This window comes from Camelus ferus, chromosome 3, assembly GCF_009834535.1.
Source record: "Camelus ferus isolate YT-003-E chromosome 3, BCGSAC_Cfer_1.0, whole genome shotgun sequence".
Taxonomy (NCBI): domain Eukaryota; kingdom Metazoa; phylum Chordata; class Mammalia; order Artiodactyla; family Camelidae; genus Camelus; species Camelus ferus.
Genome location: NC_045698.1, coordinates 96948562 through 96972124, shown reverse-complemented (window position 1 = coordinate 96972124; position 23563 = coordinate 96948562). Strand labels below are relative to the sequence as shown.

The 23563-nt window shown below is 48.7% G+C and overlaps 1 protein-coding gene across 4 annotated transcripts in view; it reads left to right on the top strand.

Annotated features, from left to right (window-relative positions):
• SIL1 (SIL1 nucleotide exchange factor) overlaps positions 1 to 22768 on the top strand; it is a 210392-nt gene extending 187624 nt beyond the window's left edge. For 3 of the 4 annotated variants that reach the window (XM_006180347.3, XM_032476848.1, XM_032476847.1), the window contains 3 exons: positions 17762 to 17858; positions 18321 to 18485; positions 22247 to 22768. In XM_006180347.3, the coding sequence (XP_006180409.1) occupies positions 17762 to 17858; positions 18321 to 18485; positions 22247 to 22603 (619 nt within the window). In that variant the 3' untranslated portion in view covers positions 22604 to 22768. The remainder of the gene's footprint in view (positions 1 to 17761; positions 17859 to 18320; positions 18486 to 22246) is intronic. The other variant, XR_004318735.1, reaches the window with a different exon arrangement.
• Positions 22769 to 23563: the final 795 nt, after the last annotated feature.

Here is a 23563-nt window from a genome sequence, read left to right as displayed (position 1 = left end):
TCCAGGGAAGCTACTTCATTGGTGAAACCCTGTGCAAAACGTGGTACTTCACACACACTGGGTGCTCACTTCATGTTTCTTACATGGGTAACAGCACCCTTACCACCTGCTGCCAACCTCTGGGAGGGAGGAGGATGGAGACCTGTGCCAGCCTTCTTGGTGTCAGTTAATATTGTCATTTGTGCATGCATTTTTCGCCTCCTCCCTCTGCTTCTGCAGAGATAAATAAAATCTGTAAATCTTGCTTTGCAGGGGCCTTGCCAAACATGCCATTGATGGGGAGTGTATCAGTCTACCTCAGGCTCCCATCTTCCATATGTAGACATGGGACCATACTCCCATGGCACAATGCTATTTGTGGCCACAGGTCTGATTATCTCCCTCTGAAATCAGGCTGTCTCCTGGTGCCCAGCTTGAGCTGGTGCTGAATTTATTGTCCCTAGAACATCGGGGCAGTGTTAGAGGTTCCTTGCCCACTGCTTCTTTCCCAAGCTGCTTGTGCCAGCTGCAGGGCCCTCATGAGGCTGTTAGGTGTCTCTCTGTGGCAGATTCATTGTTCCATATTTTTATTTAATTACTTACTTTTATAGCTCTTAGAATAAATCTAATTATCCATCTGTTATGCTACATTATGCCACTGCGGTTCATGTAGTTCTCTCTCATTGTATGATATTTGTTAACTTGACCTTGCCCTCTTCCAGTGTTTGTGCTCCAGTGGCTCTGTGCCACTTCCTCAATGGATCCTCAGCACGTCAGTCTATTAGGGTCCCCAGGCAGAGCTGACTGTGAGTGGCTCTCAGATGGAGCAGAGAGGTTTGTGGTGCTTAGAGTATTGCAGAAGGAGGAGAGTAGCCAAGGAGCACCTCTGATGCCGTGCTGACCTGACATTGGTCTGGAAAGTTGGATTGGTATCAGAGTACCAGAAAAGGAAACAGAAGTTGTAGCCTAGGTTTTCTGGTCAAGGCCTCTTGTCAAGGAGGGCAGCCAGGTGAGGTCAGGCTGAAAGAAAATGACATTAGCTACCTGCAGACATGTCTGTGATGGCCCCGCCATGACTGGCACTCAGTGCCTAAGATTAGGATTGAGTCAGAGCTGATCTTAGACACAGTAGAGGTGGACGTTTCCTACCAGAGGATGATTTCAGGAACCATGTGGAAGATCCTGGCCCCCAAATCTTTTTTTCTTCCTGCTGCTGCCTAAAATTCTGTTAATACTGTTGGAAATGAATTTCTTGTTTTTTTTTTTTTTTTTTTTTAATACATCTGCTACTTCTCTTTGGGCAAATACAGATACTCCCAGAAGGGTACCCCAGGGGTCATTGAACACCTCTGCTGTATCCCTTTTCTCAAGCAGATGGGGATCTTTGATGATGGGGACACACAGGGAGTTGGTTAAGGAAATCAAACTAGAGGACAGAGGGAAGAGAAGGTAAAATTTAGAATATTGGCTGGGGTCTGCCCTGTGTGAGCTCTTGGATAAGGTACTCAGAAAGGGAGGGCAGTTGTGTGCCCAGCCCATCCACACACCTATTTGTGGGGCCGGGCAGTCTAAGCCTCAGTGTCCAAGCAGGGAAGTGACACCAAGCCAGCCTCATCCTGCTAACTAAGTACTGGGCCTTGGGCTAGACCATCTAGGAGAGTGAGATTACAGGTGAGCAGGCAACAAGGCACAGTCCATGTCCTCAAGGGAGGGTGACAGTTTAGTAGGGGAAACAGACTTTGACCAGGTGTTGGGTGTAATGAAGGAAAATGGGGTCCCCAGGAATGTGTAACAGGGGCCTTATGTGGGTCAGGGGATCAGCAAAGGTTTCTCTGAGGAAATTGTTGGAGAGAGATCTGTAGGAGTACGAACTAGCTTGATGAAGTTGGGGGCAGGGATAAGGAGAGTTGTGGGGAGGACACCAGGCAGAGAGGCAGTAGAGAGCACTGCACATTTGAGTTGAGAAATGCATCGTGGAGGTAGGTCTATTTTTGGTCCTTACACAGGGTCATTTTCAGCATTCCTTTCAGGGATGGAAGCACTGAGGCTGCTTTTCCGATTGCAAAACACATACCCTCAGGGCCTGAGGGATGACCTATGCGTGGCCAAATAGGCTTTCTGTATGGAGGCACTTTGGTCAGAGGCTCTGTGTTCTGCTGCCTCATCCTCCAAGGCACACATAGCCCAGGGCTGGGCCTGCTACACTGGACTCTTCCCTTCTGTCTTCCTCTGTCCCCCACTCCATACCCCCACCCTGCCTCCGGCCCAAGCCCACATTAAAGGCCTCCTGACTTGGATGTGGGTCCACATTGGAGCTCATTATAGCCCTGTGGCTGAGCCCTCCATTTCCCTTCCAGGTTAAGACTTGGCAGGCATCAAAGACTGCCAGGAGCACCCCACAGGCCTTCTGCCTTAATGATCTTGCTCCCGCCCTCAGTCTGCATGGCCTCCTTAGTCAAGCTTTTCTCACCAGAGCCTCTGGTGACTTTTCACAAGCTTTACTCATTCCAACAAACAGGATTCAGTGACTAATTGCTGGTAGTTTTTTTGTCAAGACTCTATTTATATAGGCTGTCGTTTTGGGGGTGGGGGAGAACAGGCTTTAGTCTTGGATGGGATGGGGGGGACTGATTTTGCCTGCCACTGCCATCATTAGACTGAGGCCCAAGTGGCATTGATGTCCACACTTTGTCTTTATTCTTGTATTTTTTGTCATTTCGACATTTGGTTCTTTGAACATCTAACATCCCTTTTGTGCTTCTCATCTCCCACAGAAGATTGTTGTATTTTGTCCCCCACCGAAGCTGCATTTTCCTTTTGTCAGATTTCTCACTTTTCTTCTTTATTGTATTTTAATCAGTGTGGCCATGTAGGTCTGGGTTTTATTGGGAGCTTTTCATCTTCTTAGCAGTGGCCCCTGGAGCCTGGGTCTTCTTGAAAAAGCTGGGCTCTGTCTCAGGCCCCTGCAGCAGGCCTCTCCAGGCAGGGCTAAAGAAGGCCTAGCCTGTCATCTGTCCGGGGACACTCCAGCCTAATAGCTCTCAAACTTAAGCATGTGTCAGAAGCACCTGGAAGACTTGTTAAAATACAGATTGCCAGGCCCCTTCCCTAAAGTTTCTGATTCAGTAAGTCTTGGCTGGGGCCTTGAGAATTTTTACTTCACACTAGTTCCAGGTGATTCTGGTCCAGAGACCACACTTTGAAAACCATTGTATTACAATTCCTCCCTTACTTTGAGCAAGAGTCCTAGAGATGGGAGAATTGTGGGTATCAGGTTCCATCTTCTCTGTACTGGGTCCAGCTCTCCATAACTAAATGATGGTGGGTGTTGGCAGTGGCATTATAATATTTAAATACTTCTACGGTGATTTCACTTGCCCTGTATCTTTTGATACTGATCTCTTGGTTTAGTAGCACAGCTTTTTGGCAAATAATGGAAGTAAATTTCAGACAAGTTAAGGACTCTTTCCTGGCTATTCAGCTAGTAGTTTGTGCTATAGCCCCAGTGGAATCCAGGTCTCTTTGCTCCTATTCTTGAGCTTTCAGGACTCTGCCACTTAGTGCTTATGTAACCTTGGGAAAAATTAGTTAACTTTCTATGACTCAGTTTATTGATTGGTAAAATGGTGGTAATAATAGTATTTGCCACCTAGAGTTGTTATGAGGATTATGTGACTTAACATCTGAAAAGCACTCACTTTCGTTCTCCTAATGGCTATGAGGGGCTGCCCTTAATTTTGCTTTCTGTTGTCACAAGAGGCCCAGGAGAATGTACTCAACCCACAGCATTATCTCGGGCCATCAGGACAAGTCTCAGTCACTTTGGAAAGGCTCTTCTCTGTGGTCCCTGCTGAGGGAACTGGCACAGAGGAAGCCAGATGGATAGAATGTGCCTCCAGGAGTTGAAGATGGAGCTGTAGCTGCTGGGCTGGGCCAGTGTGTGAAGTCTAAAACCAGGAGAGCAAGTGGCCAGGTCATCAGTTCACTCCTCAGGAGCTGCTGCAGTTGAGGCCCTTGAGCACTCAGCCCTGGAGTGGCCCTTCAGGGGTTAGTTTGCAAGGAAGAGAAGCCTGGCCTGCTGTTTAAGTGTTTTTCTCTGACTGGGGCATGTGTAGAGCTAGCTGGGGTTTTACGTAGAGAGCTAGTCTTGATGATGCTAGTAATATTAAACTAGTTGAATATTAAACTATGTGCACTATTACATTGGATAGCTCTTTTAATCCTCTCAATGACTTTATGAAATAATCCTCATTTTACAGATGAGAACACTTGGGCAAAGATAGGTTAATTATAGTTATACAGAAAGAAGGTCTGAGATTCAAACTCGGGTCTCCCTGGCTCTGGAGCCCAGCTTTGTAAAGCTGCCTCCTTGAATTCTGTCATGATGTTTCCCTTTGGGATGCCATTTTCCCCCTCCCATGGGTGCCTAATCTTGACCTGTTCCCAGCATCTTTTGCTCCTCTGCTTAGTGTCCAGAGTCCAGGACTGTGCAAGTTCTTTATTCACCTTCGTATTGTCATAGAACTCAGCACTAAGCCTTATACATAGGGTGAACATACGTTCTGTTTATGCCTCTTGTCCCAGTAATTAGTAGTGCCTCTTTTTCACTCTTGAAAGTGTCCCAGTTTGGACAGTAAATTATGTGGTCACCCTGCTTACACACGACTTGTTGTCCCAACCTAGGGGCTGTGGCATTTTAATAAGGGACCCTGAAAGACAGAATTATCTCTAAGACTCAAAGAAACAAACCCTAGATGGTAAAATTAAGCACTTTTGTAGGCCAGTGGGCAAGAAGATTTAGAGGTTCTGCTCAGCACCCCACAACCTACTACTATAGAAAAAGGACTATTTCTAAGATCAGACTTGAGGCCTGTGAGGTTATAAGGCCTGAATCAGATTTATCAAAGCAGGAGTCCCACTGTGGCCTCATGGAAGTGTCTGACAAGCCAGGCCAGAAGAGGAGAGGAAGTGCAAAAAGCTTATGCTTTCCCACGTCTCCCAGGCAGAAGCGAGCCCCAGGGTAGCATTTGGCTGTCCTGAAGTCCTGTAGCCTTGCTACAGGAGAAATATAACTGGGGTTGGCCCTTTCCACAGTGCTCAACTCAAGCCCTGGTGGGAGCCTGGGCTCCACGTCCCAGTGCTTTCTTGTCTGAGGTTCTGCTTACCTCGGCCCTACCCCTGTATTGTGGACCCAGTAAGGGACCACACCCTCTCACAGCCTTGGCGTGTGCAAGTCACATTCCAGACTGTGTCCTTGGCCCATTTGCAGGCAGCTGAAAACTGCTGTGCATATGTCAGTTTACACTTGAACTGGTTTAATGTTTTTTCTTTTAAGTTGCAATCTAAAATTCAGCCAGACAGGCTTTAACGAGCACTAAATCGTCAAGCCTTTTGTTTCCCTTGCTATTCAAGCCACAGAGATTTTGTGTTTGATTCAGCAACAATTGCTGAATCTTAAACAAACCATTTCCATTTTGACATTAACTATTTTATGAGTGTAACTTTTTTGTTGACATTAGAATGATTCCACAGAAGGCCTTTTAATGACTTATTAGTAAAAGAGTTAAAAGGGATATGTGGAAGGTGATTCTTAACATTTCTTTAAAGAAAAAAAAAAAGTAGATTTTTATCTGAATTGAATTGGGTAATACATATAGACTTTTTGCCTTTCTCCTCCTGTCTGGATGACTTTTGATCTTGTTGTGATCATTCTTCCAGAACACCCTCCTGGTCAAGCCCTCCATGTTTCAGATTATACCTAATATTGAAGCCACCATCTTGCACAGTGACTTGTCTAATAGAGTGCCTCTGTGCTTGTCTCTGTCAGCTGTTAATTTTGTCTAGTAGGGGCAAGAACTATTTCTCTTCCTTGCTCTGGCCCCAAGATGCTTAGCCGAGGACCCTGTGCACTCTGGGCCCAATCAGAATTTGTTGACCAGCTAACTGGACAAACAGCCTCAGACAAATAGCATGCTCACAAAGGAAACCATCCATTGTTCTGTCTTCAGAAGCTGTGAACCTTTGGGTCTTTTCTCCAGTTCTTAAATATCTTCACATAGTGGGAAGTCTTCACTTTCCTTTTTTGCCCCCATTCCGGTGTCTAGTGAGTCAGATATAACGGCAAGACCAGGCCTCCAAATTTTGTTTCTGAATCAGGGAAACTCTGTGTCCTTCTTAACCTAGAGGAGACATGGTGAGCCTGAGCGTGGCCAGGGAGTCAGCAGACCCACTCCATCCATTTTCCTCCTCTGCTGCAACGTGACAGAAGTGGCTAGGAGCAGGAGACCAGTGCTCACTCAAGCCGTGAGATCGGCCACATGAAATGGAGCTGGCCAAGGAGGCCATGTTGATCTGCCCCCATGGAAAACTAGGAGCCTGGGCACCATACTTCCCTCTCAGAACTAGAACTCATTGTTCCCAAAGATCTTTCCAAATACCAGTGATGCAAAATATTTGGATGGTTCACCGTATTTTCACCATATTTAAACTGTCAGAAACCTTAAATATCTGAGCAGAACCTTGGCAAACAAAGGATATTTTGGGGACTTGTTATGTATGTTGCACAGCAGAGAGATTTGTAGTCTATATGACTTCCAAATCCTGTAAATGAAGCATTTCAGTGTTGTCATTTTCAGCTATAGACCATCCCACGATCGTTGCCTTTTCTTTTGCTATTAAGAGATGGCTCATTCATGAACATTTCTGCAGTTGTGTGGCTAAAGCAAAACAGGCCCCGCTTGATGCCACTGGTTCTGATTGAGGAGATTGGAAGGAAAGGTGAGTGATATCCCAGCACACTTAGAACCCCAGAGAGCAAGGTCTGAGGGGAGTAAGGAGATTCCTTCCTGAGACACACAGGGCCTGTTGAGAAGGTATATTGCCTGTAGCTTGGAAAAGGATTGGCCAGGTGATTTCCTGGAGCCCTCTTACCTTGCTGGACCAGCCTGCTCTCCCTCAGCCTTCAGCACACAAGGGGATAGTTACACCACCAACTGGTATAGATGACCTAAACTGACACCCTCTCTGTGTTCTCTAATAAACCTGGTAAATCTCACTGTGAAAACTCTCCCATATGTTTTAGCCTACATTTTCTTCTGCTTAATCTTGTTGATCCTACCTTGCTTCCCTCAAACTGCCTGAGACAATTACTAGGAGACATTTATTGAATAATTATAGGCCACAGATAATTTCTCTTTAGCCCTATCTTCCATGTTCCCCACCCTGTGGTCTCCCTTTAGCCAGTTCTAATTAGCTTCTTTGATCCTTCCTCCCTGTCTTGCCCTCTAGCTTGTTAATTATATTTCTCCCCTATGCATTCTTCCTGTACTGACTTTGTCAGTCTAGCCAGAGGAGCTGAGAATGAGAACCTAGGGCTGCTGAGTGGGAGATGGTACATTCTTCTTTGTCCTCTCCCACAGGTAGACCTTCCCACTTTTGAAAAGCCTGAAAACCCAGGCACTCTGCCTTTCTTGGCAGAAAAGTAAAAATAGTAATTCTCATTAAATAGTATAATATATTTTGATATAACAACTATTATTGGAATGCTTGGTATTTGCCAGGAAGTGTGCTAATCTTTTTATGTTTTTCTTTTTATCCCCACAACAATCTCGTGAGATAAATATTATTATTATTAATCCTCATTTTACAGATGAAGAAACTGAGGTCCAAAGAAATTAAGTAACATGCCACAGGCACACAGCTTGAAAATGCTGGAACTAGGACTTGAACTCAGGTCTCTCTGACTCCAGATCAGTTCTTACTCAGTAGTTTGCTTACCGAGTTAGGGCTCTTTGGTAAAACGGAGTTCCAGATCACTGGCTCTTAACCCACCGAAAAACAAACATATTAACCCTGGGATAAGATGTCAGCTATCTACCCTCACTGTAAAAGAGGCTTTTTGAACTGAGATTATAAAACTTGGTGCAGAAGCAAGTTGATGTGGTGCTATAGGTCTTTACGTATCTGAGCAGCTGAAAATCTCTTTCTGCAAAAACCAAGACTCTAGTATTATTGACTTGCTTCAATTCTTAACTCACTTTTCTGACAGTTTTATCTCTCAGAAGAATAGAGAAACGGGCCTCACTGAAATTAAATTCTGAGCATCAAGAAGGATTTGTTTGGTAAAGTGAAAGTGTTGGGAACCTTAATAGAAAGTGACCATGTTTGGAGAAGCCAAGGGAAATGCAGAGTTTGGGGATAAGCAGATTGTAGAAGGTCCAGGAAAAAGGATGTAATATTTGGGGGAGAGCTTTGAAAGGAATGATGACTTATAGTCTGAACAATGAAATGTGCTAAATACTGTCACAAGTGATAACTGCAAGAGTCAGAGACGAGACACCTAAACAGACCAGCATGGCCACATGGGGAGCAGTTAGAGTTGAGCTTTTGTCTAAGAGATGATAAAGGAGCCTATAACTAAGAACAAATAGAGAGTAAGGGTGTATTCCTCTGAGAACACTGTCAGGAGTACCAGGTGGGTGGGACCTGGGATGCTAAGAACAGGGGACCTGCCTGGGTAGTTAATGTTCAGAGTCAGAGGAATGGCAGGGAAGGCGTTGGGCCACCTGCTTCAGTCAGATGATTCAGTGTGGCAGATGACAGAAAGGGCGTCACCGTCCTCTCTTCTCTTTCTGTTTTGCCTCTAACCTTTAAGGGAGAATGGCCTTCCTGAGAGAAAGAGTAGAACAAACATGATTAAGAAGAATATGAGCCCAAGAGTGTGAGGAAGGAGGAAAGAGCTAACAGCTTCTTCAAATTAGTTAGGGTCTGAAAAATCAAATGAAAACCTAAGGACATTATCATGAGACCTATATTTGTGTGACTCTTGAAGCATCATTGAGAAAGGAGCAAGGAGACGGGATAGTAACTATTATGGTTTTCAGATTAACAGGCCAAGTTTTTGAGGCTTTATTGATGAACATTTCTAAAGATAAGAATTGATCTTTGGGAGCTAGTGTGGGTTCCATGAAAATAGACTAGCTTAAAGCTTAATCCCTTCCTCCCTCTTGCCCTTCTTTCTACAGAATACTTGATGGCTTTTTAAAAGTGAACACACTCATGTAACTACCACCTGAGTCAAGAAATAGAACTTTTGCCAGCACCCTAGAACTCTCATGCTCCTTCCCAATTCTAATTTCTTTTTTCAGAAAGATTTGTCGACCTGGGAGATTAGACCAATGTTACAGACACAGAGAGAATCTGCATTTCAAAAGCACTTGTCAGAATCTCATGATGATCTAATAGATCAGGTAGAGAAATAGATGATAAAGATATGTGGATTTGTAGCTACTTGAACAATCAGACTTAATAATGTTTGTTTATAAATGGTTAAGTGTCAACAGAGCCTTCACGTAGTGATGTGCCAAAGAGCTCATGTCAGACTCTGTCCTGTCCAGCCTGCATTCAGGTTCTTATGTGAGGACATGAGAGTGATGACATAGACTAGGAAGGGATAACCAACATGCTGGATACATGACAGAATGAGGGTGCAAAAGAATAGTAACAGGCTAGGATGAAGGGCCCAGGTAGCAAAGTGACATTTTTTTTTTAAATTGAGTTATAGTCAGTTTACAATGTTGTGTCAATTTTTGGTGTACAGCACAATGCTTCAGTCATGCATGATTATACATATATTCATTTTCATATTCTAAAATGATATTAAAATTTTGTTGTTAGTAAATTTTTAGTTTTATAAATAACCCATATTCGTTGTTTAAAAAAATAAATCTTACCACCCAAAAGCAGATACAAGGTGTCAAGCCACCCATACCATTTTTAACTTGCTTTTTTCCTTCTGTACCTGTATTCAGGGCCATATTGGGGGATCCTTGGCTCATCAGAGGATCATGTGAACAGCCTCCAGGCATTTGACCCTAGGCAGGCCCAGTGTAAGTCAGTTTTCTGACACTACTGCCAAAAACCTAGGTGTGCCTCAGGCATTAGGAGCAGATGACCCTGGTGCAGAGTGGCTGGGCCCACTGGACTCTGAAGGGTTGATTGGCCAAGATGGAGCCCTGTGGGTAAGGTGTGGGTACTTGGAGAAGAGTTTCATAGAGCATTGTCAGGACAGCAAAGGATTTCAAGTCACATGAAGAATGACTGCAGGATCCCATCACAGTAGGTTTGTGAGAGGGGAGATTTCTCTGGGCAGTTGGCTGCTCCTAAGGTTCAGAAGGGCTTATTTGTCAGGGTAGGTTCAGGTGACCCGCTCTACTTAGAGAGGGCAGACTTGCAACCGAAAGCAGATTTTGGCTCAGTAAGGGAAGACATTTTTCTAGCAATGGGAAGAACTTAAAACTAGCATAAGGCTGCCATATTTGATGGTGAGCTCCCTCCTGCTGTAATCTTCAGCTGGGCAGCCAGTTATCAGAGGTGCTGTACTGGATAAAAGTTGGGCATTGGGTCTAGTTGTCCCAAATGATGGTGCTCACATCAATGCCAGGCCTACTGGTAAGGCTCATATGAGACATTTATGAAAATCAGGTTTTTGAGCCCTGTCTTCTGAAATTGTGATTCAGTATGTGTAGGGTGAGGGTTAGACTCTGTTAGAATTTTCAGAAAGTGCCCGAAGTGCCCCTTGGAGAAATGGCTGATTCGACAGCAGGTGCAGGAAAAGTACTATTATCTTGTGCAAGAATATCTCGTGCCAAAAAGTAAGAATGTCCTCACAGAATGATGGAAATGTGTCAAAAAGATACAGAAGGCAGTATGAAAAGGCTGTTTTCGGATTAAATCGGGTATAATTTAAATAATGATAGAAATGGATTATAACCCATTGATTAAACAAGAATTCATCCTGATATAAATGAATGAATGAATGAGTGAGAAAGAAGGAAAACCTCTTTTTCAGGTAGAGTGCCAATAAATATAGATAGAAACAGTGATGGAGTTTGAATATCATCATTTAACAGACATCATTGTATTAATTATTTTAATTAAGAATTATTGATGAATGCCAAAACTATTGGGTGTAAATTTGATGAGGACCAGGCTGTCTTCATATCTCAAAGTGTCTCCCTACAAAATATTTATTAGTTTCAAAGAGACAAAGAGTGTCTTTATAAGTGGAGAAATCTGGCAGATACCACCATGATCAAGTAAAGTGAACACAACCATTTGTGAGCCTCAGTGACATCACGTGCCTCCTGATACGATTCACTGAGAAAGTTACAACATAGCTTTTGTGGCACTTATGGCAACATTCACTACTTCAATCTAATCAGGGAAAAATGTCAGAAAAATTTCGGCTGAGGGACATTCTACAACTGGCCTGTGCTCTTCAAAACTGTCAATGTCGTGAAAGACAAAGAAAGGCTAAGGAAAGACATGTCAAGATTAAAGGAGATTTTAGAGACATGTTCCTAAATTCATCATAAGTCCTGATTGGCCCTTGGATCAAAATTATTTTTCTAAAAAGGATACTACTGGGACAGTTGGCAAAAATCTGAGTATCTCCACATCATGTATCAATGTTAATTTCCTGATTTTGATAATTGTACTGTGGTTATTATGATCTTAGGAAATACACACTAGATACATTTAGGGGTGAAAGGGCATCAGATCTGCAACTTACTTTCAAATGTTCCAGGAAAGGAAAGTGTAAATATATAGAGAAAAAATGAAAAAGCAAATGTAGTAAAATTCTAACGTTGGTAACTCTTTATGGAAGTCCTTTTTTGTGTGACTTTTCTTTACTTTTTTTTTCTGTGTAGTTTTCTTTAAATTTTTAAGTGCCCAGTATGAAATGATTTAAGGGGAGAAATGCCCCCATGTGACTGTGCTGCAGAGCTATGTTTAAGAGCTGCCAGATGTCAAGTAGATTCTTCAGTGCCTCTTCCTCTTTCTCTCTCCAGAGGTGGGCAGATTATCACATCGTGTGTGTGTGTGTGTCTGTCTGTCTGTCTGTCTGGAAAAGGTCCTAGAGATACTGTTGTGAGCATTATCATTGTGAACTGTGGGCGCCCCATATTTGCTTATGTGACTGGCATCTGGTTGGGGACCGTATTTGAATGGGTCCAGTGATACTCCTTCTGAGTGTCCATGTGGAGCTTCTGAGGGCCCAGTGTAGTTCCCACCACACTTAGGTGGTACAAGGCTCGTTACAGGCTTGATGTTTTGTTTCTCCTGGGGACTTCACTTTCATGTGGAAGAGTTGTACGCAGCGTTTATTTTTTTGGTGATCCTATTCTGTTTCTGTTTAAGTTGGTAACTATCCATGTCTTGATTCATTAATTGATTCCTTAACCCCATTAATCCCTAGGTGGCAGGGTAGATCCCTAATGAATCTACCTGGTTCAGGAGTACACATCCTACAAACCCTTGTGTTTCACTGGTGATCAAGGCCACACAAGAGGGCCCAGACAAGGTGAGGCCATCAGAGAAGGAATCTTTCTCTCTGGGCAAGAAGGTGAGCACACACATCATCAGGCAGGATCACAGATGATTAAGCCTGATCCTTGAGGTGTGCCCCTTTTCCCCCTGCACAGTATCTTCTCAGGGAGTGTTTCAGAGCAAGGGCAGGTTTTTCCCTCTGTTATTAAGAGAATGGAAAGAAATAATAATTGTCCTGCTTAGAAATATTGTAAGGACTCATGATAGAGAACATACCCCAGCGTGTTCAGCAGTTTACCTGAAGTCTAGGTGCCTGAAGTCTAGGTTTGGACTGGGACTCTGGGTGACACAGGCTCTGCGCCAGGGGTTTCACCTTAGTATTTCCTCAGCACCCATCAAACCAGTCAACCTAATCCTTATTTTCCATCCTGAAGCTCTGCCTTTTCTAGTTTTTCTCCTTTTCCACTGATCCAAACTCCCTTTTCAGCCCTTGTTGTAATTCATGCGTGAGCAGGATTTCTGTGCATTTCCTCTTTCTCTGCCCCTCCCCTGGTGCCAGCAGTGCCTGCTTCATGGACCCGTACATCGCAGAGGACCCTCACTGAAAAGGGCCTGTGCTCAAGTTAATGCTCTGCCCTCACCATCTTGAAATTCCTAGTAGTTTGGACAAGGACCCCACATTTCCATAAACATTATGTAGCCAGTCCTGAGTGCCAGGGAAGGAGGAAGGCAGCTCCTGAGTCTGAAGTGGGCAGCAGTCTCATGAACCTCCTGGCCAGGCTTGGCTGTGCACCCTGAGATCAGCTCCTCCACCACTTCCTCACTGCCCCCTAGGCACTTGCTCAGCTTGGTTAGCTAAAATATGACCTCTCACCCTTGGCATATTGCCCACGTCGGTCACCCTGACCCAGAGTATTTGGTTTCTGCAAATGCAATCACTTCCATTTCTGCAGTGCCCCCGCCTGCCCCCGCCTCCAAGATTTACAGAGTAGCAGCTGCTGCCGTCCCTCTGCACACAGACAGCTGACTCGCCTGCTGATTGTGAACATCCCAGTAATCCAAGTGCTAATGGTATTTATTCAGTCCAACTGGCTTAGCCCTGAACAAGGTTTATTCTCATTTATCTCATTGGAGACTAGCTGCGTCCTTAATACCCTTCTGTTGACTTTGAGCACACCAGCGCCACTGATGCCAGGCCTCTGCTCTTTTAACTCACTCAAATCCCCAATTGTCAGGGCACCCACCTGCCACCCAGCAAGAAAGCCCCACCCCCATCCCCAGGCTTGGGCTGCACTCTGTTCCTGTGTCTGTAGTCTAGGAGGTGGATGAGGCCAGCGTACATGTGCCTGGGGCATCTGGGCTGAATATGGTCTGGGCTCTTGGTGTAGCAAACCCACTGTAATTAGAATCTTTCAATCACAATGCATTGGCTGGCATTTTGGCATTCATTAGCTATTCTATCTTTAACACAAGGTAGTTTCAGCTCTGCCTCCTAGTGAGGAAACTGAAGTGAAGGGACTTGCCCAAGGTCATCGGCCATAGTTGACAGGATTCTCACCGTAAGTGCTCCAGACCCTGGTCCTTGCACATCCCCTATTGCTCTGAGCTGTTTTGGGCATTTCCTCCCCCAAAGCATGCGGCACTGAGCATTCAAAGCCCAAGACTGAGCTGCCTGGGGAGAAAGAGATTATGCCCTCCAGGACAGGTTGCTCAGTAAATTCCCTTCTCTTCTGTCCCTGCCTGGATGGACTCAGTGCCATCTGGAAGTGCTAGCCAGGTCTTTCCCACTCTCCTCCTCCTGCATTTTCTCAGCCACTTGACTGGGCATCACTAAAAGGCTGTTTTCAGAAGGGTATTGTGTGGAACCTCTGAGGGTCCCTGGAGCTAGTGAAGCCCTGAAGGCTCAGGTAAGGCTCAGAGTTACGTGGGTGCTCTCACTCTAGCTGGTTAGGAGGAAAGGTTGCTTAGGGTATAAGCCCAGGGCTACTGATGTCGCACTTGGCCACATTCAACCACTCGACCACTTTTGGCCCATGGTCCTGCTCTACTTACCCAGGTCCTTCAGGGCTCTACTACAGGTGAAAAGGTAGATTTACTGCCTTATGAAAATGATTTTGGCAAGTGGCAGAAGACACCTGGCTTTATCTTTCTCTCTCTGGTTTACTTCTCTTGTGTTAGAGCTATTCTCTCCTACTCTAAATGGGCTTCTTTCCTTGGGGGTAGGGTGGGATGGGTGAGGATGGGATATCCGGGACCTGGCTACAGCATGGCTGTAGGTGCTGCTGGCTTATAGCAGCCTACCTTATGGAAAAGAGAACTTCTGTCTGTCTTGACTCCAGTGTAAAAGACTGAGGGCTCTGATTGCCCAGTCCTGGGTGACTACTGAGGCCATGGTGATGGGGAGCTATGATGAGGCAGCATTGGGCCACGGGCCCTCCCTTGTGTTCTGTGGGATTGGGACCCACCCCATCAGGACCACAAGGAGTGGTAGAGGCAGCAGAGGAGAAGGGTGTCTGCCAGGTGAGGAAGAAGGGATCCTGGGCAGATAATAGATACACATCACATAGCAGCGCCAGCCTGACCTGGGAGTGGTGGGCTATGCCTGGCTCAGAGTGTCCCCCCCGCTCATCTCCTACCCTTCTTGGGGTCACTGTCCTGAGGAAGGCTGTCTTCCTGGGTCTCCCCTGGTGTCTGTGTGCGCTGCATGCACTTGTTTTATGGACTGAGGGAGGAGAAACAGGAGCAGTTTCCGCTTGCTGGGCAGGATCTGGGTCCTGTGTCACCCCTCCTCAGTCCCTGCCAGCAGACCTCCTGACCTGCCCTGGTGTCAGGTGTCATCTGCACTTCTCAGCCCCATTTTCCATGACTCTTCAGGGCCGCCTTCCACTGAATGATCTCCTAGCCTTTCTGTACACGCTCCTGCTGTTCCCTGAGCACATGCTGTCTTCCTCACCTGTTAATCCCAGCCTCCTGCAGTCTCTCCTCTCCCAGGCAGCCCTCCTGGCTCTTCCAGACCAGACTTTCCTATTCTTTCTCTGAACCCCCACAGACCTTAGGTTCAGAGTCACCTGATCTGGCCTAAAGTAACATAGTCATTCATTCATTCACTCTGAAACCTCTAAGTGGAATATGATGGTGTGGTGTCTCTCATACATGTGGAGCCTGGCTTGTTCAGTGTTGTTGCATGGCAGAGAACATGCTTAGTGTCCCCAAGGATCTGTCCTACATGTGGGGCTTCTCTGAGGACTGCCTGGCAGTGCCTCTAGATCCCTGCTGGGGCAGAGTGCTATCTGGCCCTCTCTAACCCACATCAGGTCTCCTGTGACACAAGTACCAGAGAAGCCTTTTCTCTTCTTGGCTTTTGGAATCTTTTGTTTATTCTCATTGACTTATTCTTTCTCTGAAGGATCCTTGCCTACACAGTGTGTGTCCTCCCCTTTTGCCCCAGGTAGTTTCTTGTCTGTACTTTGATTTCTTTAGGGATTTGAGTCTTCTCTCCCCTACCAGGTGAGACCTGGGTGGGCAAAGTCCTAGTCTTTGCATATGTCTCGCCCCTCCCCCAGCACTGCCTCATTTTGGTGACAGGGCTGCTGCTCTGCTCTAGAACTGCTCAGGCTGGGTCTCCTTGGAGGCCCCTCGATTCCTGTCTGATCTTGTCTTCTGGGGCTGGTCAGGTGATTCTCATCTCTGGGTCTTGTTCTCAGCAGATCTGTAGACAAGGACGAAGCTTCAGGTGCTGTCTTTGGAGGGCGTGTCTGCTGTTCTGAGGGCCTCTGGGGATGGGCTCCCCGATGCTGCTCCCTGAGGCTGATACGATGCTGGGCCTCGCAGTCCCCCTTCCTTGGGAGGCAGCATTTGACGTTTGTGTGAATTTCTCAGCGTGCTCATCTTCTTTTCCTAGACCCTGCCTGTTGCGGGTGAGTGTTCCTCAGGCACATGATGGCAGAGACAGCCCTAATTAGCTCACGCTTTGATGGAGCAGCTGCCTTTCTCTAGTTGTGGGAACGGGGGACAGGGCAGAGGCTCAGCTCCCAGGCCCCCTACATCAGCGCCCACCTGCCTGTTCTAGAGAGGAGCTGTCAGCCTGCTTCCCCAGGGACCCCAGCCCATCTCCAGGCTGCTCCTCAGACACAAGTGGAATTGCAGTAGGACAGGCTGGCACACACCCTGCACGTCCTTTCTGCAGAGAGGATGCAGAGAGACACAGGTGCCTCCCATTTTACAGTAGGAAAACTGGATCTGTGTCTAAGTCTGCTTTGAACCTTGAAGCTGATGCCTGGTAGGAGAGGGTGGACCACTGAGGACTCACTTGGGCCCCATTTCCATACCAACCGGTCAGCTCTTAGGGAGTGCCTGCTGTGCTGTGGGCCAGGCCCTCTCTTGTGAGCAGCAGTGTGCACTGCTGATTACCTGCTTCCCCTTTCCTGGGTTTCCAGCCAAGAGTCAACTCTCTCTGTTTTGTCTGTACTCTGCCTCACTCTCCAGGATACTGTGAGGCCCCCCAGGGTTCAGGGGTAGGAGGAACAGGTCCTTCTGGGGTCTCCCAGGGTGCTTTTTGGTGGTTGTGCTGAGATAGGGCAGCCAGAGGCAGGTAGAGACATGGTGCCCTTTGTGTGCTTGCTGTCTGGGTGCACGTGACAGCCACCATCTGACCTCTGGCCTGGCCCCTCCCCTTGCTGCTGGTCTCAGGCTTTTTACATTCCCACCAACTTTCTTTTCTGAGGCCTCATAAGCTACTGCTGAGAGAATCTTGACCTTTCTCGAGGGCCTAACTATACGGGTCCCTGTGCTTGGCACTTGCTCCTTAATTGATGACCAATTTGATCTTAGAAAGTAAGATCATATCACCATGTCCACCATTTGGTGCTCAGCCCTAGAGAAGGTCTCACCCTCCAGGCCCCCATCCTTTCATCCAGGACAGCTGTGCCTGAAATGTTCGACTGAAGCTCCTGAGCTTTCTCCAGCCCAGAATCGGGAATGGAGTTCCAGAGGCAGCTCTGGGTTTTGAGTGTTTCCATGTTGCTCGTTGTTGGTTGGTACAGTCATGGTTGTACACGTGTGTTTATTTGCACATTCCCTATTGTCCAGGGCCCTACGACATGGCAGGCTCTGTGCTGAGCTCTGAGACACAGGGACAATCACAGTAGCTATTGTCTTGGAGTGGAGAGTCCAGCAGGAAGGCAGCTGGGTTGGTCCTGTTTTAGGATCTACTCAGGGATTCAGAGGCTCCCTGGATCTTGTTCTTTCTTCCTGCCTTCCTCCCACAAGCGTTTACTCTGTGATGTCTTTGTGCGCCACCCAGGATGGCAGAGAGAGAGGAAGGGGTCCCTGGCCCTGTGCTCGAGGAGCTCCATACCCCAAGGGGACCAGACCCCTGCCTAACCTGGGTTGGTCACAGGCATGTGCCCCCAAGTAGGTGCGAAGTCATACTTTCCTGTGTGTTTCCCCCCAGCAACCCAAAGGTCCAAGTGGAGGCCATTGAGGGGGGAGCCCTGCAGAAGTTGCTGGTCATCCTGGCCACGGAGCAGCCCCTCACTGCAAAGAAGAAGGTACGTTTCTCTTCCCTTTTTCCTACCCAGACCCCGGCACCTCTGTGGACCCTAAAAGGCAAGGGTTCCTTTCCAGGCTGTGCACATCATTCTTGGGGGCTTGACTGGTCATCTTCTAGGTGGCGTAGGGCAGATGTCTCCATCCCCTAAAGCAGCACTACAGCATGCTGAAGCATCTGGAGGCCTGGGTTCAACCCATGGTGCAGTCTCAGCTCCAACACTCTGGCTTCCTGCCCTGGGCCTCTGTTTGTCCACTGGGTAATGTTGGAGGTGTCTGATGTCTCCCCTCACTCTCACAGACCTGGGTCCTGGGGTATAGCTATACCTGAGGGTGGTAGGTGGGGCCAGGAAGAATGGGGGCTGGACTGGGGAAATTGGGGCGCCTCTGGCTGCCTTTTCCTGGCCTTGGGGGAGGGCCAGATCTGTATGGCCCCTCACCCTTCTGGATCTCTGCCTCCCCAGGTCCTGTTTGCACTGTGCTCCCTACTACGACACTTCCCGTATGCCCAGCAGCAGTTCCTGAAGCTGGGGGGCCTGCACGTTTTGAGAAGTCTGGTCCAGGAGAAAGGCATGGAGGTGCTGGCCGTGCGCGTGGTTACCTTGCTCTATGACCTGGTCACTGAGAAGGTGAGTGCCTAGGCCTGCCCTGCCTCCCTGAACTTTGCTTTATGTTTGCTTCTGGCCATTTGATCCTTCCCGTCCCCCATCTCTTCAGTCCATCCCTCCACCCTCATAGCTGAGTACTCTTGAGCAAACATGCCAGCCCTGAGATGGGCAGACTGGGATGCTGTGGAGCCCAGAATTTCTGAGACGTCAGGTCAGATGTCCTTTGGGAAGTGACTACTGAGCTAAAACCTGAGGGCTGATGAGCAGGAGGGGAGAAGAGAGTGCTGGCAGTGAGCAGGGTCAAGTATGCACGCACATGGGTCAGTTTGATAAGGGGTCATCATGACTGAAGGCCAGAAATAGCCAAGATCAGCCCTTCGTAGAATGAAGGGTCACTTGGCTGAAGCATAGGGTTGGGGTGCCAAGGTACAGGTGGGATGGAGTGGCTGTGCCTGGAAGCCGTCAGAGCAGCCAGGAGACTGAGGAGGCAGAGGCTGGAATGATGCTGAATCTTAAGATTCTAGAAACCTGGAGGTGCCTCCTCTGGGAGCTTTGGCTCTGGGCAGACACTCAGAATGGCTGCCCTCAAGGGCCCAAGGGACCCCCAGGGCTTGCCGCCTGGGAGAAGACTTGCTACACAGCTCACTTTGGTCTTTGTGAGCCTGAAGTGACTTAATTAAGAAGAGGGTAAAACCATCCAGGCCTGATTCTTAATTCAGCTGCTGCAGAGAGCATTGGCAGGGTTTGCTCAGCTGTCTCTCTGGGGCCACACTCCCTACAGCAGACTGTGGATTAATGGAGCAGGGCTGGGCAGCCACTGCAACCACTGCTGAAGGCTGGAGGCAGAGGGGCCCAGCCCTTCGTCCCTACCCTCTCTGCGCTGCACACCCCTCCCCCAAGCCTCAGGCTGAGGATCGGGGTTGCCTGTCACTGCTTCTCAGTTCAGCTATTTGCTTTTGTGTGTGTGCACTCACTCACTCTGCCTCTCTGTCTCTCTGGCCTGTCTTGTTTCTTAGTCTCTCTCTCTCTTCACTTCCCCCTTCTCTCCACCCGCCTTGTTCCACTCCTCCAAGCTGCAGAAACCTGGTTTCTGAGAAGAACAGGCAACCATGTGCTGCTCACATCCAATTAATAAGGCCTGGGCACAGTTGACATCCTGGGAGTGGGCCAGCGAGCCTGGGGAAGGACGTGTACATTGGCTTGGCATTTCCCAGGAGAAACCCATTACTCTCCTCTGGTGCCTTGCTGCCCCAAGCCCTGGTATAGTGGGGTATAGTGGCTCATACCTGGAGAGCTACTGCTGGCAGTCTTACCAAAGCTGCTCTGAGTCAGCTGGCCCCAGGAGTCTGCCTTTGAGTCTTAGGGGTGCTGTGAAGATCACAGAGGAACTAGTGTCTCTCTGCAAACAGTACAGAGACAGCCATCTTCCTACAGGAGTATGGTGGAGGACTTTCAGCCAGAGGACAGATGGCAACCATACTGTATTCTTGAGGCAGTCAGGACATCTCTGTCCTTGTGGTTTCTCAGAAAGAATGAAGAACTAGTCCACCCAGGGATGGATCCAGAAATGCCTGAAAGTAGAGGTGTATCAGGTTGCCAAAGGGGATACCATGGGCCTTGAGGGCATCACTGGTGTGAGGAGGTAGCAGCTGAACTTTGGAATGCCCATAGAATGTGGATCTACCTCTCAGATTGTTGGGGTCCTTGGCTCACAGGCATATCCCTTCTGCAGTCTGCCGGACCCCAGGCATTTCTTCCTCTGTCTGTTGGCTCTTGACAGGGCCTCTACTGAGAGACTGTGTCCTGACATCTGGGCTCCTGCAGAGATGGGACACTTGCCTGTGCTCATGAGCCCACATCCTCTTATGCCTCCGTGGAGCTGAATGGCCACAGGGGTGACCTGCCCACTGGTTCCTTCCACAAGTGTTGACTGGGTGTCTGCCCTGCCTGATGTTGTGCCAAGTCCATGGTCCCTTCCCTCCTGGTGTTTTTGGGCAGACATTTATCAGAGAATCTCCTAGAACATGTAGGCTATGGCGGCTTATGATTATGACCTCTCTGGGGAGTCAGGGGAGGTGCTAAGATCTGAGGGGTGAGTCAGTTTGACTGTGGAGTTGGTATTGGGTGACAGTGTGCCTCAGAGTGGGAGCTGCACCTGCGTAGGCCCTGGGGGTGAGTTTATGTGAATGGTGCCAGAGTGAGGACGTATGTGGGGAGGTGCAGATCCTGCAGAGCCTTGAAGTCCCAGGGAAAGGAGTCATTATTTGTCATCAAAAATGCCAAGTTGTGAAGGGTTTGGGGCTGGGTCGCACTGTCTGCAGTTGGGAGACTGGAAGAAGTAGGCTGGGAGCGGAGGCAGCGGACTGCAGAAGTGCAGTGAGGATTGGGATGTGTTTTGGAGGTGGAGCAGGCAGGACTTGGGAGTAGGTTAGGGAAGGACTACCAGATCCTTCTCAGCCTTTTCTGTCCCAGGATGATGAACCCCTCCCCTCCCCTGCTTCCTCTCCCAGCTCCATGGGCTCCAGTACCAGCAGGTGGTCCACTGTGGTCCCCAGTCTTTTCCTGGGCTTCCCTCTTGTCTTCCCCATCCTCTTCCCCTGCTGGAGTTAGAGCAGTGATTCCTTTCTTCTTGCAGATATATTTAGTACAATCAATGGGGGACATCTCTAACCACTTCCAACCCTCCATCTCTACATAGCCTTCATCCAACATTTGAAATAAGCTGGTAACTTATCAGGTTTCAGGTGTTTCCTTTCCTGCCTCTAGAGCCTGGCAGGATTGGTACCCACTGTAGGCTGCTGGGGCTGGGATTCTGCACTTAACAGACATATGCTATGCATGTGACTTCCTGCCCAAACTTTCCTCAGCTCCCCAGGCCCTCAGCGTAGTGGCCACCCTCTTTGGAGGGACACTGGGCCCCAGCCTGACCCTCATGCCTCATCCACCAGAACAACCTGCCACTCTTCAAACATGAGGCGGGCCCAGGCCTGTTGTCACAACCTGCCTCTGTGTGTGGACCCTCCACCCCTGTCTTCTTGGACAACTCCCACACGCCCCTCAAGACTCAGGGAAATGCCATCCTCTGTTGTCCCCTGTGTCCTAACTCCCCTGAGGGAGTGGATCAGTACGGTGGTATGATTCTGATGCTGCTGGCACAGCTAACATTTGTTGAGGTGCAGAAGGTATAGTTAATACTTGATGGCAAAGCTCACACTGTTGGTGTGCTCTTGGTGCTGGGCACTGACTGGCTGCATGTTCACTGTCTCACTGAGTCCTCCCAACAGTCCTGAAGGGGTCACATCACTTCTATGTAAGAGGTGATGACGTTGGGTCACAGGCAGGCTAAGTGCCAGCCAGAGGTCATTCAGCTGTCCGTGGTGGAACAGGAATTTGAATGCAGACTGTCTGCCTCCACCCTACCCTGCTGGACTAAATGCATCCTGCTATGTAGGAATTGTTCAGTTCGTTTTTATTCTCCTGCTAGATCCTGAGCTCCTTGAGGACAGGGACTAGGTCTCCATCTTGGTTTTTCCAGCACCTGGCACATTGCACAGTTGTTTTTGATGAGTGGATGGATGGACAGTTGGGTGGACATTTGGATGGGTTGGGGAGCACATGTGAAGCCATGAATCCAGTTGATTTCTCCCATGAAGGGGATGGAAGAAGAGGGTGCCGATTCATGGGTCGGCCACGTGCCTTCAAGTCTGAAGGGCAGAGCTAACTGCTATCTGTGTGTTCTTTACCCCTCCCATACCCCTGCCACCTGGCCGTGCGGATGGCAGATGTTTGCTGAGGAGGAGGCTGAGCTGACCCAGGAGACGTCCCCAGAGAAACTTCAGCAGTATCGCCAGGTGCACCTTCTGCCAGGCCTTCGGGAACAGGGCTGGTGCGAGATCACTGCCCACCTCCTGGCACTGCCAGAGCACGATGCCCGAGAAAAGGTGCTGCAGACGCTGGTTGCCCTCCTGGCCACCTGTCGGGACCGCTACTGTCAGGACCCCCAGCTCAGCAGGACGCTGGTCAGCCTGCAGGCTGAGTACCAGGCACTGGCTGCCCTGGAGCTCCAAGACGGCGAGGATGAGGGCTACTTCCGGGAACTCCTGGGCTCTATCAACAGCTTGCTGAAGGAGCTGAGATGAGGCTGACACTTGGACTGGACTGGGATGCTGCTAGTAAGGCTAAAGGGCACCAGCTTGGGTGGGCTTGTGAGGAGATACCAGGCAGGAGGGAGGACTTCCCTACTGGGGTATGGGCATCATCTGGGCAGTGCTGGTTTGGCCATTAAAACGGAGGCATGAAGGCCATTGTCTGTTTCCTCTGTGTGTGCAGACTGTGCACAACCCCGTGGTGATTGTTGGGTCCCCTGATGACGTGCTGGATAGTCTGTCCAGGGCATCCAGTAACAGGCCCTGTGGGAAGGGTCTGGGTCCAGGAGTTGGAAAACCCCAGCTTGGAGCCAGCTCTTTACCACCCAGCGGCTCTGTGACTTTGGGAAGTCACTTAACTTCCCTGAACCTCTTTTCTGATCTGCCAAAGGGGAATGAGAGAAAATGTACATAAAGCACTACACCAGTGCCTGGACCTCGTGCTTGTCCCCTCCCTTACCCAGCTATGATGGGAGCTCTGGGGAATCACCTCACTGCCCCCTCTACCCTGTGCCCACATGGTTGCTTTGAGACCACTGGAGGAAGCCTGAGGGCATCTCCACACGCAGGGAATAGGCCTTGCTCTGGGCAAGGAGTGGGAGAGGAGTCATCTCCCTAAAGCTGGTAGTGGGAGCCCAGGCCTGCAGGGCCCACCTGATGGGGCGGAGGTGCCTCTTTGTGCCCTTGCCCCTCTCCTGTGTCCCTGCTGAGCTGCACAGAGCTGGTGAAGGCAGGGGCAGCCGAGCCTGACAAGTCTTGGCCCCCACCCTAGAGAGGCTGAGCGCCAGGCTGGGAGCCTGCTGCAGGTTGCCACGGCAACCACTGCTCTGAGCTTTCCTGATTTGGATTCTGGTGCGTTTGTTTTTCAGCCCTTCCCAGTGCACCAGAGGCTCACTCCTGCTGCTCAAGCAACCCCTCCCAGCCTCTATGTAGAAATCTCCCCATCCTGGCTTT